Source organism: Ceratocystis lukuohia (genome assembly GCF_044167205.1).
Source record: "Ceratocystis lukuohia strain C4212 chromosome Unknown Supercontig1_pilon, whole genome shotgun sequence".
Taxonomy (NCBI): domain Eukaryota; kingdom Fungi; phylum Ascomycota; class Sordariomycetes; order Microascales; family Ceratocystidaceae; genus Ceratocystis; species Ceratocystis lukuohia.
The window spans coordinates 1,782,344-1,798,607 of NW_027263520.1; the positions used below are offsets into that span (position 1 = coordinate 1,782,344).

The 16,264-nt window shown below is 48.1% G+C and overlaps 4 protein-coding genes across 4 annotated transcripts; 3 read left to right on the forward strand and 1 right to left on the reverse strand.

Moving 5' to 3' along the window:
• Window positions 1-454: 454 nt before the first annotated feature.
• HOO65_010456 (Glucosidase 2 subunit alpha) lies at window positions 455-3,425 on the forward strand (the record flags this gene model as incomplete). Its single annotated transcript, XM_071005391.1, has 2 exons — window positions 455-542; window positions 634-3,425. The coding sequence occupies 2 exons, from the start codon at window positions 455-457 to the stop codon at window positions 3,423-3,425; spliced, it is 2,880 nt and encodes a 959-aa protein (XP_070862278.1).
• A 3,499-nt stretch (window positions 3,426-6,924) lies between these two features.
• Window positions 6,925-9,893, forward strand: HOO65_010457 (putative MscS family protein; the record flags this gene model as incomplete). Its single annotated transcript, XM_071005392.1, has 2 exons — window positions 6,925-9,690; window positions 9,873-9,893. 2 exons carry the CDS (start codon window positions 6,925-6,927, stop codon window positions 9,891-9,893), a joined length of 2,787 nt encoding a protein of 928 aa, XP_070862279.1.
• A 2,051-nt stretch (window positions 9,894-11,944) lies between these two features.
• On the forward strand, window positions 11,945-14,166 carry HOO65_010458 (Nucleoside diphosphate kinase; the record flags this gene model as incomplete). The annotated part of the gene is made up of 6 exons (XM_071005530.1): window positions 11,945-13,002; window positions 13,352-13,382; window positions 13,536-13,579; window positions 13,656-13,759; window positions 13,833-13,898; window positions 13,967-14,166. 6 exons carry the CDS (start codon window positions 11,945-11,947, stop codon window positions 14,164-14,166), a joined length of 1,503 nt encoding a protein of 500 aa, XP_070862280.1.
• Window positions 14,167-14,365: 199 nt separating this feature from the next.
• HOO65_010459 (uncharacterized protein) lies at window positions 14,366-15,043 on the reverse strand (the record flags this gene model as incomplete). Its single annotated transcript, XM_070999723.1, has 1 exon — window positions 14,366-15,043. One exon carries the CDS (start codon window positions 15,041-15,043, stop codon window positions 14,366-14,368), a length of 678 nt encoding a protein of 225 aa, XP_070862281.1.
• Between the last annotated feature and the right edge of the window lie 1,221 nt (window positions 15,044-16,264).

A 16,264-nucleotide genomic window follows, 5' to 3' on the forward strand; every position in this document is an offset into this window, starting at 1 on the left:
CCGTGCGATTCATGAGATACCCATAAGGTATCGCGGATATGAGTTGATTATTTCAAAAGCGCCCTGACCATCCGTCCTTTATAATGCCCTATCGTCAAAAGCTCTAGACCCCTTGTCAAATCGTCATCGTCAGAAAGCTCGATGGCTAAACACCGGTAAATGTAATCGTTTCTGGCTTATCTTATCATAAGCGGGTCTTAGCACTAAGCTAATACGTCCTAGGCGTTCATGGAAGCTTCAACGGGACAGCTTGCTCGTCCCCCCGAGTTAATTTGTACCCCAGATTTTCAACTGGAAAGCTGCGAGAAAGGCATTGCAGGCCTTTCATCTTATATAATTTTTGATACATTTGACAGCCTGAATCTTATGGTTCACTGATTCCTCCCTTCATTGATTCCCCGTGTTTGCCTGGTGCATTGAGACGGATAGAACGAACACACAAGCCCGAGCCACCATGCGGACATCTGCATCATCGCCCAGCTGGGCTACGACAGCTATCGCCGTAGTTGGCGTACTGTCAGGCCTAGGAATTACGCCAGCTGGTATGTAATTTAAAGAAAGAAAATATCAGCATAAGTCTGGATGGCTTAATTCGCGTTATATGTGTACTAATCTCTTCACCTTCCGTAATAGATGCTGTCAAAGAGCATGATTTCAAGAAATGCGACCAAGCTGGTTTCTGCAAACGCAACAGAGAATACGCCGATAAAGCCCGTGAACTCGGCCAAACCTGGAGCTCGCCCTACGATATTGTCCCAGAATCTGTCTCTTTTGTCGACGGCCAGCTTCAGGCTACTGTTCTGAAGACTATATCCAAGAATGCTGAGACTGTTAGCCTTCCTCTGACTGTTTCATTCCATGAAACCGGCACAGCCCGCGTGACTTTAGACGAGGAGCGGCGCCAGAAGAAGGATATCGAACTTCGCCATAACAGCAAGGCACGCAAGGAGCGTTATAATGAGGTCGAGCAGTTTGTCATTGTTGGTGGCCTTACTCTGGACAAAAAAGCGACTGTTGCTGAAAAGGATCAGGCCAAGGCAATTATCAAATTCGGTCCAGATTCAACCTTTGAGGCACACATCTCATTCTCGCCTTTTAGCATTGATTTTAAGCGCGAGGGTGCTACCCAAATCCAGCTCAATGACCGTGGTCTAATGAACATGGAGCACTGGCGTCCAAAGACTGAGGAGGAAGGCGAAGGCGAAGACCAGAGTACGTGGTGGGATGAAACCTTTGGTGGAAACACTGACTCGAAGCCCCGTGGTCCTGAAAGTGTCGCCCTTGACATTACTTTCCCTGGATTTGAACATGTCTACGGTATCCCATCACATGCTGGGCCTCTTTCTCTGAAAGAAACCAAGGGTGGCGAAGATAAATATAGCGAGCCCTTCCGTCTGTATAATGCCGATGTCTTTGAGTACATCCTGGACAGTCCCATGACCCTCTACGGCTCCATTCCCTTTATGCAGGCACATAGAAGAGGATCTACCGTTGGTGTATTTTGGCTAAATGCCGCTGAGACCTGGGTTGATGTTGCCAAGCACACCACAACCAACGAGATGGCTCTCGGTGCTAGCGCCAGAACTACCACCTCTTCTCACTGGATCTCGGAAAGTGGCCTAATGGACTTGTTCGTATTTTTGGGTCCTACCCCTCGCGACGTTCTTAAGTCGTATGGCGAGCTAACCGGCTTCACTGCGCTGCCCCAGAGTTTCTCTCTAGGTTATCACCAGTGCCGCTGGAACTATGTCTCTGATGAAGACGTCAAGGATGTCGATCGCCGTATGGACAAGTCCAGGATCCCTTATGATGTCATATGGTTGGACATCGAATACACTGATGAAAAGAAGTACTTCTCTTGGAACCCTGATACATTTGCTGATCCCATCAGCATGGGCAAGCAGCTAGACTCACATGGTCGCAAGCTTGTTACTATTATCGACCCCCATATTAAAAATGTTGATAACTATGAAGTTGTGAAGGAGCTCAAGGAGAAAGAGTTCGCCGTCAACAATAAGGAGGGCAAGATCTTTGAAGGCTGGTGCTGGCCTGGATCTTCTTTTTGGATTGATTCTTTCAGTCCTGCTGCACGCAAGTGGTGGGGCTCACTTTTCGCATATGACAAGTTCAAGGGCACCATGGAAAATACTTTCATTTGGAACGACATGAATGAGCCCTCGGTTTTCAACGGACCTGAGACAACTATGCCTAAAGACAATCTCCACTACGGAGGTTGGGAGCACCGCGACGTTCACAACTTGATGGGAATGACTCTGCATAATGCCACCCAACTTGGCATGCAAGCGCGTAAAAAGGATGAAGCACGTCGGCCATTTGTTCTGACACGCTCCTTCTTTGCCGGTTCTCAGCGTCTGGGTGCCATGTGGACTGGCGATAACCAGGCCGACTGGGGCCATCTGGCTGCTTCGATTCCTATGGTTTTGAGCCAGGGCATCTCTGGCTTCCCCTTTGCTGGTGCTGATGTTGGCGGTTTTTTTGGAAACCCCGACAAAGATTTGCTTGCCCGTTGGTACCAGGCCGGTATCTGGTATCCATTCTTCCGTGGCCATGCCCATATTGACTCTCGCCGCCGTGAACCTTATTTGGCTGGTGAGGAATATACCCCCATCATTACGGCTGCTCTTCGTCTCCGCTACTCTTTGATGCCCGCGTGGTATACCGCTTTTTATGAGGCTAGCAAAGATGCAAGCCCCATTGTACGCCCCATGTACTACACAAACCCCAACGACGAAGGGTCATTTGCAATTGATGACCAGCTCTTTCTAGGCTCGTACGGCCTGCTTGCTAAGCCTGTGGTTGAAAAAGAACAAGCCACTGTTGATATTTACATTCCCGACGAGGAAGTTTACTATGACTACTTTACGTATGCCGTTGTGCCGACCAAGCAGGGCAACAAGGTTAGCCTTCCTGCTACCATGGAAAGCATTCCTATCTTGATGCAAGGTGGCCATATTATCCCCCGCCGGGACATTCCTCGTCGTTCTAGTCAGCTTATGCAATTTGACGACTACACTCTGGTCATCACGGTTTCCAAGGCAGGTGTTGCCACAGGCGAGCTTTATGTTGACGATGGAGACTCATACGAGTACACCTCAGGCCAATACATCCATCGCAAATTTACTTATAGCCAGGATACCATCTCCTCGGTTGATGCCGAAGGCCGAAACACAAAGTCTGTTAAGCCTGGAGTATGGATGAAGAATATGGCTTCTGTTGCTGTCGACAAGATTGTAATTGTCGGCGCACCCGAAACGTGGAACAAAGAGCATGTTACGGTGACATCAGGTGGTAAGAGTTGGTCAGCCAAAGTGCAGTACACTAAGGCTGAGGGCTCTCGTGCTGCTTACGCACAGGTTGGCAGAGTGGGTGCTCAGATTAGTGCTGACTGGACGATTACGACATAAAATTGCCGTGCTGTAAGACCCTTAGTCCATACGATGCGGCCGAGCAGGACTCTAGTGATGAGCAGTATTTGCATATATATTCATGAATTTGTGCGTGCAAACAATGCTCTTACAAGTAAGCCTGCACATATCGAGGTATTTCGTGGCATTGACATTTACCGTTGTCCTCTCATAATAGAACGTGATTTTCCATGTCCCTTTCAACATCCTGAAGTATTTCTATTTATGGAATATTTTAAACAAATGCACAAGCTAACACCTGAGGGTGCCATGAGCTTTAGCAGAAAGGAATAGGTCACGCCAAGGCGAGAAAGTAAACAAGCAAGTGAACAACGGGTGAAATAATAAGCAGGAACGTGGTCCTAGCCTGTAGTCTGTCTATCTGACAGCAAGGCTCTGGGGTGACAGAAGAATATTCTAAGCCTTTAAGCTGGCAAAGTTTTCACGTAACTAACACGTTAGCCGTATTTTGCAAGGGGCTAGCTAGGCTAGATCGAACTAAAGAAAACCCTGACTAGAGCAGGTTATGGCTCGATGAGGCTTTGAAGCCTACGACGGCAGGATGATAAGAGAGTCCAGTCCGAATCTAGAACGCAGACATATTAGTTGACATAGGCTAGTTTGGGTATGAAACAAAGACAAACAACCACTTCATGGGCTACCGCTAGGGTGGTGTCTGGTAGAGCCTCAGTCCTTTATGACAAGATAGACTCTGAGACAAAAGGGGCCGTCAACTAGAGAGAAGAGAAATTGCAGGCAATGGGAATGGTTGCATACAAGATACAGGCCTACTACGGCTGCTACTTGTTGGTTCTATTAGAGGGTCAGGGGTCTCATACCACTGGTGAGATTACTTAAAGCGTCCATAGTCTACTGTATATAGGCTCTGATTTTGATTAGTGCACGGGGTTCTCGAATTAAATAACGGTAATCTTGCGCTTGTGAAAGTCGCCACCTTCTCTGCTTCATACTAAAAGGCCGTGCATGATCCCATTTATGCAGTGTATGCAGGTTATGCAGCTGTTACTGTGCGCTCCACTAAGCACGACACAGGGGAGCACAAAATACCTATATATTGTTAAACCTGTTTAACTATGCATTGTGAGTATGCAGAGTCTTAGGAGATGTGGGCTTTTTTAGTCGAATCCACGGCGAAGGCGATTGTGTTTGTGTAGAAAGTGTATGCTATGTATTCAGCGACGCCTTCGATGTTGAGGTCGTGTAGCTAGCTGTACGCACACAGACACATGCACTTTCTCTCACGCACACGAAGCCCAGAAATCCAAGCTTCTATTTTGTAGCCCCCAAGTATCTATTCCAGACATGATAGCGCTGATCAAGAGGCCTATGCGGAGTCGTGGGTATTAGACCAAGAGCATAGCAAGGTTGGCGAAAGGAAAGGAAGAAAATTTGAACAAGCTATTCGCATGCTCTGGTGTTGTTTCTCCTCGAATTCTGTTTCTGCAGCGCAATCAAAGGGGCTTCTGCTCATCATCAAAGTCAATTCGTTGAGGATAACTCGCGAGGGATGGAAAACTAGGCGATCGAGTTTGATCCAAGCCTGCACCGGCCAGCTTGCTATGACGCTGGTAAAATCGGCAGCCGATGCTTTTCACACATCGATATTAGCAAGTGGCAATGCTACCAGACTCTATGGGCAAGGCTTGGCTCTACCTTCCTGTACCTGGGAAATTCTTCATTATTGAATGGTCCTTCCTCTTCATCCCTTGGACAAGGTGGGGTAAGGCGGCAGATCATATTGATATCAACTGCTGTGGCGAGTGTAGCAGCCAAGATACGACTTGTTGAAACTTGGTAGAGCTATTGTTTGTTAGTATGCGTACTATGCATTGTACGGTACGTATAACTACACAGATACACGTGATTCAATTGGTTGGCTGTTTCTCCTGCCGAGTCAAGTTAGTGACGGTGTGCTATAGCGATGACTAGCAGTTGTCAGCAACACGCATGAGCACGATGATCTGCTCTCTATCTGGCAATGAGTCCAAATTCAATTGGCATTGGTGGTTGGCTTGCCACTGACAATCACGTAGGCCGCCTGCCGTACGACCCTACGGCCGCGGACCAGCCTCAAACTGCGCTGTTTTACCTAGAGTGCCACCCATTCACCCACCCACCCTGCTAGTATACTTTTGACTGCCACGGCATTTACTATCCATGTCTTGTCTGTGGGCCCTGGTTCCGTCCCGTTAAGAACCCATTGGTGCAATTGAGTCTGTAACAGTGTCTGGCTAGCGTTTTTCGGTGGATACTCAAGCGTACGTCTTCGTATTTTTGCTTGCGTGCGTGGATGTGGATGTAGGATTCCTCAACACGCTAGGCTACGAGTAGTTGCGACAAAATACAAAGATACAACGCGGCTCAGGTCCTGGGAGGAAGGATTTAGCTTATCAGCACGACAAAAAAGAAAACAGCCAAAAAAAATCGATAAATTCTGATAGGTGTTCGGTGTAATTGCGGTTTCTGGGCTTCTGGTGTTGCCGATGGCGAGTCTGAGATGGGGGCCCCATAAACAAAAACGAAGCCCCCTTCTTGGATCAAAGCCTCTCCATATATCACCATTGGGGCCCTCCATTTGTTTCGCGTGCTTTGCTTTTTTTCCTATCCCTTTCTTTCCCTCCTTCCTTTTCCAGCCTGGCCCTCTTGTCGTGCTATCAAGTTCATACATTTTCCCCTCTGGTCATCTTGACTGACTGTCCATTCGTTTCTCTTGTGTTCCATCTGCATTGCAGAGTTTGGCAACTACCACATTTTATCTACCAAGGAAACCACCAGCCAAAGGTGTGACACCGATTTTTCTTCTTTCTTTACTCTCTCTTCCTCCTCCCCTATCCTTCGTGACACATCCGGTCCTCTCCCTTCTTCATCGTGTTTGTCTGGCTCAACACCCCCCCCCCCTCAAGTTGGCTTGACTTGCCGTCTAACCTGACAAGCCAGCCGCCCTTGCGAGGGAAAAGAGAGCGAGAGCCTCCAACTTCTGTGTGTCTCAGTCTTTGTTCTAGAATTCTTCCTTCGTGACGACTACATACATTCCATTCTGCTGACAGCATCACTGTCTATCCTATCATTCGTCCAATCCGTCTTGCGCACACCAAGTTCGCATACTGCGATATTTTTCATCCTGTTTCTTGGGCAGCCCTCTCTCGGAATCCCATCTATCGAAATTTGCACACACTTATTCATAGCAACTATACCAGCAACTAGAAGCTGTGTACTTATTCGCGCGCTGTCTTGCACTACTATCTGCATGTCTGAGTGTCCGACGTTTTACTGAAACCTGTCAGACTCTCCAGCATCACCACTAAAAGTATTTTTACTTTATTTGCCGCTGTTGCCCCCCTCCAACGCACACACACACAGTCATCAGGCACCACTTGCACCTGTACGCTTACCGTGCCGCTGTGTAAACCGCACATCTGTGTTAATTCCCTCGGTTTTCTCACTTCGTCATACCTGCATCAATTCTGCATCCGACACCATGTCGCACGCCCAGAGTCCCGAAATCCAAATAAACGATGACATAGATGATGTGCCACTCGACAAGCAATCTTCCTCCTCGCCATACCGGCCACCGCAGATTGCGGTTACTAATATCCAGTCCGCCGCTATTTCGTCACTCACTCACCTCTCACCTACTAGCCCTATAAGTCCTCATCATTACCACCAGCAACATGCCCAACTTAAAACTTCTGGCACTGCACCCTCCATAGGAGTACCTCTTGGCCCAACAACTACAGCCCAGCATCTGGCGGACCCCTTAGCACACCCTGAAGTCCGACGATCTCACGAAATGCGACTCCATGACGAACTGGAAATGTTGCGTACAGAGCAGATGATTTCTAGTCGCGAGCAAGAGCTTCAGCGCATCGGATCTAGACAGCCTACTTCTGACGATGATGAGGCCCACTACAACCCCAATGGCGATGCCATTCTATCTTCAGTCAAGCCCCCCCCTCAGCCTACTCCGGATTCTAGCGCCGTCCTGTATAGGCTGTGGATATGGCTCAAGAAGTTCCCTCGCATCTTTCGCTACATCTTTTATGCTGCCCCCGGTGCTGCCATACTGCTTATTCCGGTTCTTATTGGAAAGTATGCTTTCAAGGCTGAAGATCATGCCGTCGGTGGCGATGACGGCGTCTATCTCGAGTGGTTTGGCATATGGCTGGAAATTATGTGGGGGTCCCTGTGGCTCTCACGAATGGTCACCAGTCTCATGCCTTACATCTTCAAGGCTATTGCCTCTATGATGGGGTCTGTTAACTCGAAGAAATGGAAGGACATTGGTCGTGATCTGGAGCTACACACGGCTCTATTCCTATGGATGCTGGCTATCCTCGTCTCAACTAAGACTATTCTTGAAAAGCACCGAGTGCCAACCACAACTGAGGAAGATCGTGAGGAGCTTGACTGGATCAAGGTTGTTGTTAGGGTCATCATTTCCACCTTTGTTTTATCGTGCCTTAACCTCCTCGAAAAGATTGGCATCCAGTGGATTGCTGGCTCTTTTCACCAAAGAACCTATGCTGTTCGCATTGCCCAAAACAAAGATAACGTTGGTAAGCTTGTGCGCCTTTACGAGCACTCCAAGATTCACTTTCACCCCATGGACTCTATATGGCACCCTGTCAACAGCCGTCCCAACAGCTCTGGATATCGTACTCCACTTCATGCCATGCGCCAAAATGCACGCGCTGCCTGGGACAAGGTTGGCAATGTTGCTGGCCGAATCGGTAATGACTTTATGGGTCGCAAAGCAAACAGCAACCATCCCCGCAAGGTAGTGGGCGAACTGCTCCGCAGTGCTCATCATTCTCGTGCGCTCGCTCGCATTCTATACCGCAGTCTAAAGGGTCTCCATTCGCAAAGTATGGAAACTGTTGGTGCAGATAAGAATCTTTCCAATGAACCCACTAATGATGATACCATTCATGAAGGCGATGCGCAAAACAGCGTCCACGAAAAGCCATCTATCCCTCAGGAGTTTCCCAACTTTGAGGACACTGAACAGCTAGTTTATGTAGAAGATTTCAAGGTCGTTTTCTCAGACGAGGAAGAGGCCGAAGCAGCCTTCGCTATTTTCGACAAGGACATGAACGGAGACATCTCAATGGAAGAGTTTGAGGGGGTCTGCTACGAGATTCACCTAGAGAAGAAGGCTATTGCTGCTTCCCTCAAGGACCTGGATTCCGTCATTAACAAACTGGACCGGGTACTCGTCGGCATTGTCCTAATCATTTCTATCCTCGTTTTTATATCTATCATCTCAGGCTCAGCCGCTGCGGCTTTAACCTCAGCCGGCACTACGATTTTGGGTCTCAGCTGGTTGTTGCAGGCTACAACCCAAGAATTCTTGCAATCTCTTGTGTTTGTGTTTGTCAAGCATCCCTTTGACGTTGGTGACCGTGTCACCGTCTACGGAAATTCCGGTAATTTAGGCCGCGGCGATGACTACTATGTTACGGAAATTTCATTGTGGTACACCGAGTTCAAGAAAATGGAAGGCCATATTGTGCAGGCTCCCAACTCCATTCTCAACACCCTTTTCATTCTCAACCAGCGCCGCAGTAATGCTCTTGCCGATGTCATTTCTCTACAGGTTCGGTTTGGAACTACGCAACTCCAGATTGAAGAACTCAAGGAGCGCATGATGGTCTTTGTTGATTCCAACCGCCGCGACTACCAGGCCCGTATACTCACTGAGGTGCGCACTCTCAACGAAATGCAGTCAGCAACGGTCAACTTCATCTTCTTCCACAAGAGCAACTTCCAAAACGAACTTCTTCGTTTGAGCCGTCACAATCGTTTCCTTACAGAGCTCATGCAGCAGATGTGCGAAGTTGGTATCCAGCCTCCCTTCAAGAGTCAGCCTGGTGGTAGTGCAGAGAACCCTGTGTACTGGAAGTATATCAATAATAACGGCACCCACGAACCCCCTCCATTTGCCCCCGATGATGACAACACTTCTGTCCATAGAGTCCCCCGCCAGACGGAGTATGGATCGCAGAACCCAGTCCCTAGCAACGATGGTGCCGAGGACTTTATTCAAGAGACCAACCGGCAAAATACTTCTGACAACCGGTCTACTACTGAACGCCTGCCGGCACTTCGCCAGCATGTGCCATTTGATGATTTCCAAGATGTCTACTCGATGCGCAAAGGTGAATACGCCCCTAATCGCTGGAATTCTGCATCCGGGGCCAACGTATCATCACACCTCCGCATGCGCCGGGGCACGGGGGCTGAAGTAAGCTCTCTGTCCCAACAAGAAAGCCATCAGACAGACTTAATGCACCCTCGCTTGAGCCTAGAACAAAGCTCCATTCATGAGCCTGGCATTCGTCGCATGACGACTACTATGAGTAAGATGTCAAGTACTAGTCGGCGTTTTTGGCACAGACCACGGGCACGCACGCAGTCGGATAACAGGCCGATGGATGTGCTACCTGACGGTAGCCTTGTTTGAAAAAGAAAGGAAATGACCTCTTTTATTAGGTGATGGCCTTTTCTTTTTCTCTTTTCGCAATGTCATGTTTTTGTTTTGTCCACAATGTTTCCCAGTCATTTAAAACAATTCTTTGTGCTACGTTAGTTTTACGTTCTTTTTTCTCTTCTTTTCGCTGTTATTGATTAGACTTAGTTATTTTTATGTGGTTAGATATTTACAGGTTATCGTTCTTTCGTCTTGCTTTCTCCTTTCTTTTTTTTTTCCCCCTTTTTTGCCACAGCCAATTCAACAAGTAATGCCACCAACAAGTCATTAGCCTTTTGTTGCCCTTGAGACAACATACATGAAGCAAAGTAACAAGGGGCAACTCAGGCAGTTCCACCTATCGTGATGAAAGCTTTGTGTTGCGTGTTGTTGTGTGACAACGGGATGGGACTTTCAACAGGTTACTTTACGCAACATGGACATGGCAAGCATTAGTTTATGCGGGGCGATGAGCCGACGGGCCATGGAAACAAATAGAGTCCACAAGCAATCGTATTGAAAGGTGTTTGGAAGGCAGGGAAATCTTATATCATGACCTTACGCGACTGAACAACAATTTTGATACCACCACTCAGCAATAAGCTAATAAAGCCCCGCCCCAAGTTTTGCATACTAGCCAGTAAGTGTTGATCTTTTGCAGGTCCTGCCGAGCAAAACAACAGGGGCTCCATTAGGACAGACAAGGAGACGAAGAGCGTGGAAAAGTGACGATAATTTCACGCTTGTAAGGAAAATTATTTAGTGGGTCAAAATAAATGTGCTCTAGGGCACTAAAGGGCGCTAGAGGCCCTAGACGCACCAACCTAGGCACAAGCCTATGCCGCCATTGTTGCAAAGTAACAGGCGAAAGCCAGAGAAGAATGTCTTTGTGCCATATTCCTGTTCCTATTCCCAATCGCGTGCTAGGTCCACGTCTGTGTTTAACCACGACACCTTCTCAGCGATCTGAAATTGCAGTTGTCGATATTTGAAAAGTGTTGGCTCTTCTGCTTTAGTGGTGCGCACCCATCACAAGCCCCATACCATGCCATGTCATCCTAAGGCTGCTCTGTACTCTATATATGGAGTTATGGCAAACCCCATAGAACAGGCGAAAGTCGTGAGAATAAATAAACACACTGACTTAATATGCTGCCAACCGATCGGATCTTTTTCGTCCCCTGGCCCTCGCCCCAGAGTCCTTCGAAAATATAAGTAGTTTTTTTTCTTTTTTTTTTTATTCTCATCACTTCCTTTTCCTTTCGGTCCCCTGACATTTTCTCTGTGACCTATCTTATGAGGAGACGTTTGTAAATTTGAAGATTTCGGGGGAAAAAAAAAAAAGAGCCTTTGCTCACTCCTCTTCATCGTATATCTCCGTTGCTGTTCCCCTTCTCTACACATTTATTTTCTGCTCTTTTCTTTTTTTTTTGAATCATTTAGTCCGTCTTTATATATATACTCACATCATCACATCCGATAGTTCTTATTGCATCCTCTCTCGGCGTTTGTTTTCTCTTCTTGATTTGTGTTCTTTAGATTTTCCAACTTTTACCTTCTACGCCTGTAACCTCCTCAGACGTACGCAGCTGTCCCTCAGGTATCGCCATAATCGAATTGAGAGTCCGTACGTCTTAATAATTTTCCTTCCTTTCTTTTATTGAGCATATCTCCAACCAAGGTTGCGTCCCCTGGGCCTCTAACAAGCCCTCCGCTGCTGCTTGTCGTAGTGAAAGTGAGTCGGTTCGTGTCCTTTATCTCATTTTTGCGGCATTCTATTTCCCTGTGGTGCGCCCCTAGGGTCTTTTTTTGCAGTCTTTCGGAAGAAGTCCATCTGCCCCGATCCCTGGTTTGGTTAAACTAAGCTAGCCGCCTTTATTTGCTCTGCTACGCTACATTCCCATTCTCGTTACTATCCCTTCTTCTATCTCCATTAAGAACTAGACTGGAGAGGCAAACAAAAAAAAAACCAACTCTGGTTGAACTTTCTAAAGCCCCCACTTTAAACGCCTAGTGCGCACCCTGAAATATGGATCAATCCAATGCCGAACGGCATCGTAGACAGTATGGTGAGAACCAGGAGCAACAGCAGCAGCAGCAGCAACACCAACACCATAATCAGCACAATTACCAACAGCAGCAGCAGCAGCAGCAACCCCCTCAACCCCAGTACCAGCATCACATGCCGCACCCACAACAAGGAAATGGCCTGAGCACTCCCATTCTACTTCTGCTATTTGTGTCGTTTGCCTTGTATGTGGCATTCGTGCCTTGGGCAGGCACTCCGCAACAGATGCAAATGCAGAAGCAGAATCAACAGGTCAATATGCAGAATGCGCCCCAGCCAACAGCTATTGGTCATTATGAGTATGAATATGAAAGAGCCGGGGGGATTGGACTGTCGGAGCCTGATATCCCTAGGATGCAGCAGCAGCAGCAACAGCAACAGCAACAGCATCGCCCCCAATACCAGCAGCAACAACAGATACTGCAAGGCCAACCAATCCCTCAGCTTCCGCTTGAAGTTCAAGCCCCGCAAGTCCATGGTCATTCTACCCAATCTCATGGCCAAGCTCAAGCTCAAAATCAAGCTTCATCCCATGATCACGCCTCATCAGGCCAAAACCCGGTCCAAGCCGAAATCAGAGACCAGTACCAACAGCTCCGCACCCACCAAACTCAGCAGCACCAGCCAGCTGTCCAGGGTCGCATTCCGGAAGTACCTCAAATTCCCCCACAACCTCAGATCCACCAAATCCACGCCCAAAACCAGGGAGATCGAAATGGACAGAATCCATACCAGCAACAGCCGTACTACCAGGCGGGGTCGGACCCCGTAGCGCCTCAACAGCCCCACTCTGGCCAACAACAGCCTCAACAGCCCCAGTTGTACAACCAGAGACCACCCAAGGGCCAACCATATGGTGGATCCGATTCTTCCCCTCCAGCTCCCCCTCCTCCCCCTCCCGCACATAAAAACCTCCAGGACCCCGTCACCAATTCCAATACTGCAACCATCTCCGGAAAAAAATCCATTGAGACCCATCAACCTCATCTATTTTCCAAAATGTCCTCCACCGAGCAGACGTAAGTTAATATCCCCCCTCTATCTCCAAACCTTCTTAGCATCCTTGTGAGGCCGGTGAGTCTTTGACTTGCTAGACGCTCTTACCGTGCTCCCCGCGCTCCCCGCGCTTTCATTCATCCCCTCATTGAACAACCAATGCCCCCCTATCTCTTGAATAATCAAAGGGATGTAGCTCTCATCATTGAATTGCTTCCACTTCAATTACCACTTTTCATCAATTCAACCCCCCCTCATTGTTAATTGATGGGAATGGCGAAGAAGCCATGAGCATAAATCCATGCAGCACCAACCCCTCCTTCTCAAATTTATGGAAGCATACAGGAAACTAACAACCCATCTCTTTTGCAGCTTCATTGCTATCAAGCCCGACGGCGTCCAGGTACGGAATTTTCGCCTTATTCTTTTCTCGACCCCACTTGCATAGCTCTCCCATTGAAATTTCTTCGTGTTTCCGAGTTTCTACAACCTTCTCCGTCCTTCCCTGCTCCGAGACCCAAAGTATAACCCTAGTCCTAACACATTTCTCCTGTAGCGTGGCCTGGTCGGCCCCATCATCTCCCGCTTCGAGTCCCGTGGGTAAGTGACATTCTTTAACACCCACCGTACTTTGATCTACGAGCCTTTGTCATGCTAACCTTAATGCCTTATGTAGCTTCAAGCTGGCCGCCATCAAGCTGGTCACCCCCGGCAAGGCCCACCTGGAGAAGCACTACGCTGATCTGGCTGGCAAGTCCTTCTTCCCTGGCCTGATTGAGTGTACGTAACGTATTCATGTCCTAAATTCACAGGAAAGAACTCATATTTTGTTCTTCTGCTAACATTTGTATAGACATGAACTCTGGCCCTATCTGCGCCATGGTCTGGGAGGGCCGTGATGCCGTCAAGACCGGCCGCAGTAAGTCAACGCCCCAATTATAACCACCAATACAAGGTTCCATACAATTTGCTAACAATATACAATAGCCATTCTGGGTGCCACCAACCCTCTGGCCTCTGCCCCCGGTACCATCCGTGGTGACTACGCCATTGACGTCGGCCGCAACGTCTGCCACGGCTCCGACTCCGTCGAGAACGCCAAGAAGGAGATTGCCCTGTGGTTCTCCGAGGGTGATCTCGTCTCCTGGAAGAGCGCTCAGTTCGACTGGGTCTACGAGAAGCCTTAGATTATAGCTCGAAAGAAAAATCAATCAAGCTTCCATCCGTCCCTTTGAAGTTTGAAGAAACGGCAAAAGGGTCGTGATATCAATGACTCTACGAAAACAATCAAGTTAAACACAAAGAAAATCACCATTCCGTACTGTGCTCTTATTTAAGATTCATTCTCTGTAACCTGTATTTTGCGATCTCAAGTGCCAACTCTTCCTATGGCTTCGGGCTGTTTTTTTTGCCTAATTTAAAGAGTGACCCTACTTTTGTCATAATATTTGCAAACCATGGTGTTGCAAGGGCTGAAACGTAGATACGGACGGGCAACAAAAGTTTGGTGAGTGCATACGCGAGTGCAACATTGGACAAAAGCTTGTACCTTGCTTTTGCCTCTTCACTTAACCCAGCTGTCGCTCTATCGCCCTCACCCGAACTCTCCCAAGTCAATCCACCGACCACCTTACCCTCTGCGTCGAGCTCGAAGCCAAACCAACGTTTCTTAGCAAAGTACTTGCCAAATTTATCTAGCCCTTGGGAAAATGCATCGAGCAGATACTTATTTAGCGAATCCAGGGGGACCGGATCTGTGTATTGCAGACAGGCAGTAATTCCGACAAGCGGGACCACAGCTGTCAACTCGTGCAAAACTAGGAAGGAAATTGTCGAGGTCACGGGCCGCGATGACATGCTGGCCACAAAGGGGATGCGCTTCCATCGCGGCACAGGCGTAGATGTGCTAGCTGTGGACGCAGTAGTGGTTGAAGCAGCCGCGGGTGTAGACGACGTCGATGTCGAAGGCGAACGCGGTGTCGACGATGAATAGCGCAATCCGCCACCATGTATCCGGAAGCGAGCAAGTCGCAGAGCGGGGGCGGGGGAACTGGTCAGTGGCATTGGTGCGAGAGCCAAGAACGAGAAAACCGGTTGAGCTAGCTAGAGAGCAGGAGAACAGCACACAGACAGTATGGCTCTAGAGTAAGCAGAGAAGAGTTTTGATTGGTGTAACTCAATAGCCATGAGAATCGCCGGCCACCCGGTTAATTGAACATTCGATGACAACCCCAAGCCTCTGCTTTCGGCAGATGTCTTGATGTGCCATCCTACCATCCATCCATCCCATACCGAGTTAAGCCTAAGGTGTTCAGGCCAGTTCCTAAAAGCTGCCAAAAAATTGCTGCACCCAGGCTGCAAAGAGTATTTCAAGGCTATTTGCGCGAGAATACAATGTGCTTCACAGCTCCCCTAGCCCAATGGTAGGGCGTCAGACTTCTAATCTGAAGGTTGCGGGTTCGAGTCCCGCGGGGAGTTCGATCTACACGGAGAGTGTCAGTGGTGGACAAAATTCAATTTTTTTTGGCGGTGTGACTTATATCGGCTAAGGTGATGTCCTCTTGAACATGTGGTGGAACCTACGGGTTAATATTTTTTTTCCTTCTTGTACATTTTGGCTCTTTCTTCCTCTCTCCATGTCTTAAGTTAACGCGCGGCATCCTTTTTTTTTTTTTTTTGAAAATCCCTTTGAGAAATAAAACCTCCGCTGACCAACAGCTGCATGAAGGCGTTATGGTTGCAGCAGGCTGAATAGGGAAATTTAGAACCCTAAATAGGGTTATGTAACCATTAAAGGCAAATTTTCTTTTTTCCGTCATGGCTTTGTGTAGAGCCCAATGCGGAAGAAAATTGCCTGCAACCCTGGCTTCATTCCTTCGTACCCTCCTCGTACCTGCAAGAGGACAGAAGGATTGCACAACAGCATGGCTGTCGAATGGACTGTCTGTAGCATTACAGGCGAACAGCTCGTAATTTTGGGGCCAGTATCCAGCATTCGAATATAGATCTTATCTTTGCTCTCTTATGGGGCAGGCTTATTTATTGCTATGTCATTCCCCCGTTTCCCATCTACTGCGCATCTGATTGTAATTGCGACCTTGTCTCCTGAGCCGTGCCGTCCGTTATACATGGAGGCTTGTACACACCTGTAACTTGGATGAGAAGTTCCAATACAGTAGGTTCTACAACACATTGATCAGATAGCTACCCTAGAGGGGATGATGGCAAGGGAGGCAAGCGTGATTGGACGACTCTTGCGATTGGACCCAGAGCCATAGAATCATA